Here is an 848-nt window from a genome sequence, read left to right on the forward strand (position 1 = left end):
AGACATGAGATGGTGTAGCTCCCAAATAAGCAAAGCATGATGCCTTGAATTCTTTCTCCTGAAACTTGAAATAGCTGGGTTAGTGCTAAATTGGGTAGACATCCTGCAGACCTCCCCTCAATGTCAGCAAACCTCAGCCAGAAATTCAGCCCTGAGTGCCAGAGATGGTGGCAGGTCTGTGCTTATGTGTGACTGAGCTGAGTTGAGTTGAGTTTCCATCAGCAGTATGGTAGGGGAGGATACAAGTCCACAACACAGTGGGAATAGCACCAACTTCACGAGGTCACAAGGCGCCCTAGGAAGCAGCAGCTGTCACATCTGCATATTGGTCTTTCCTCTCCACTTCTCTCCAGGAATTGGTTATGCTTCCATAGTGATTGTGTCCCTTCTGAACGTGTACTACATCGTGATCCTGGCCTGGGGACTCTACTACCTGTTCCAGTCGTTCCAGAGCGTCCTGCCGTGGGCACACTGCCACCAGAAGTGGAACACACCGACCTGTGTGGAAGACACTCTCAGGAAGAACAAAACGCTTTGGATATCACTCAATGCCACTAACTTCACCTCTCCTGTCACAGAGTTTTGGGAGTAAGTACCCCCTCTTCATGGTGTATTTGGGAAGCTTTGATGGCATGCCAGAGGTTAGGCCTGAGATATTATGGAGGACCAACGGGGAGTGTTAAATAGGAAAAGAAAACTGCTCTGTGTGGCAGTTGTTTGACCAGAATTCGCTGCTGGTTCTCACCTGTCTTGAGACAGACTGGTAAGTCTGGGTGTGGTGCAGGAAGGCATTAGATGCATACCTGTATTCATCCTAAAGCGCACAGGGAGCCCTAAAATCCCAGTGA

General features: G+C 49.1%; 1 protein-coding gene across 1 annotated transcript in view; it reads left to right on the forward strand.

Moving 5' to 3' along the window:
* The window catches only part of LOC103799662 (sodium- and chloride-dependent taurine transporter-like), a 3294-nt gene extending 2702 nt beyond the window's left edge, over positions 1-592 (forward strand). Inside the window, exon 3 of the mRNA XM_009071999.1 lies at positions 354-592. Within this exon, the coding sequence (XP_009070247.1) occupies positions 354-592 (239 nt within the window). The remainder of the gene's footprint in view (positions 1-353) is intronic.
* The last annotated feature ends 256 nt before the right edge of the window (positions 593-848 follow it).

This window comes from Acanthisitta chloris, unplaced genomic scaffold (genome assembly GCF_000695815.1).
Source record: "Acanthisitta chloris isolate BGI_N310 unplaced genomic scaffold, ASM69581v1 scaffold43603, whole genome shotgun sequence".
Lineage (NCBI taxonomy): Eukaryota > Metazoa > Chordata > Aves > Passeriformes > Acanthisittidae > Acanthisitta > Acanthisitta chloris.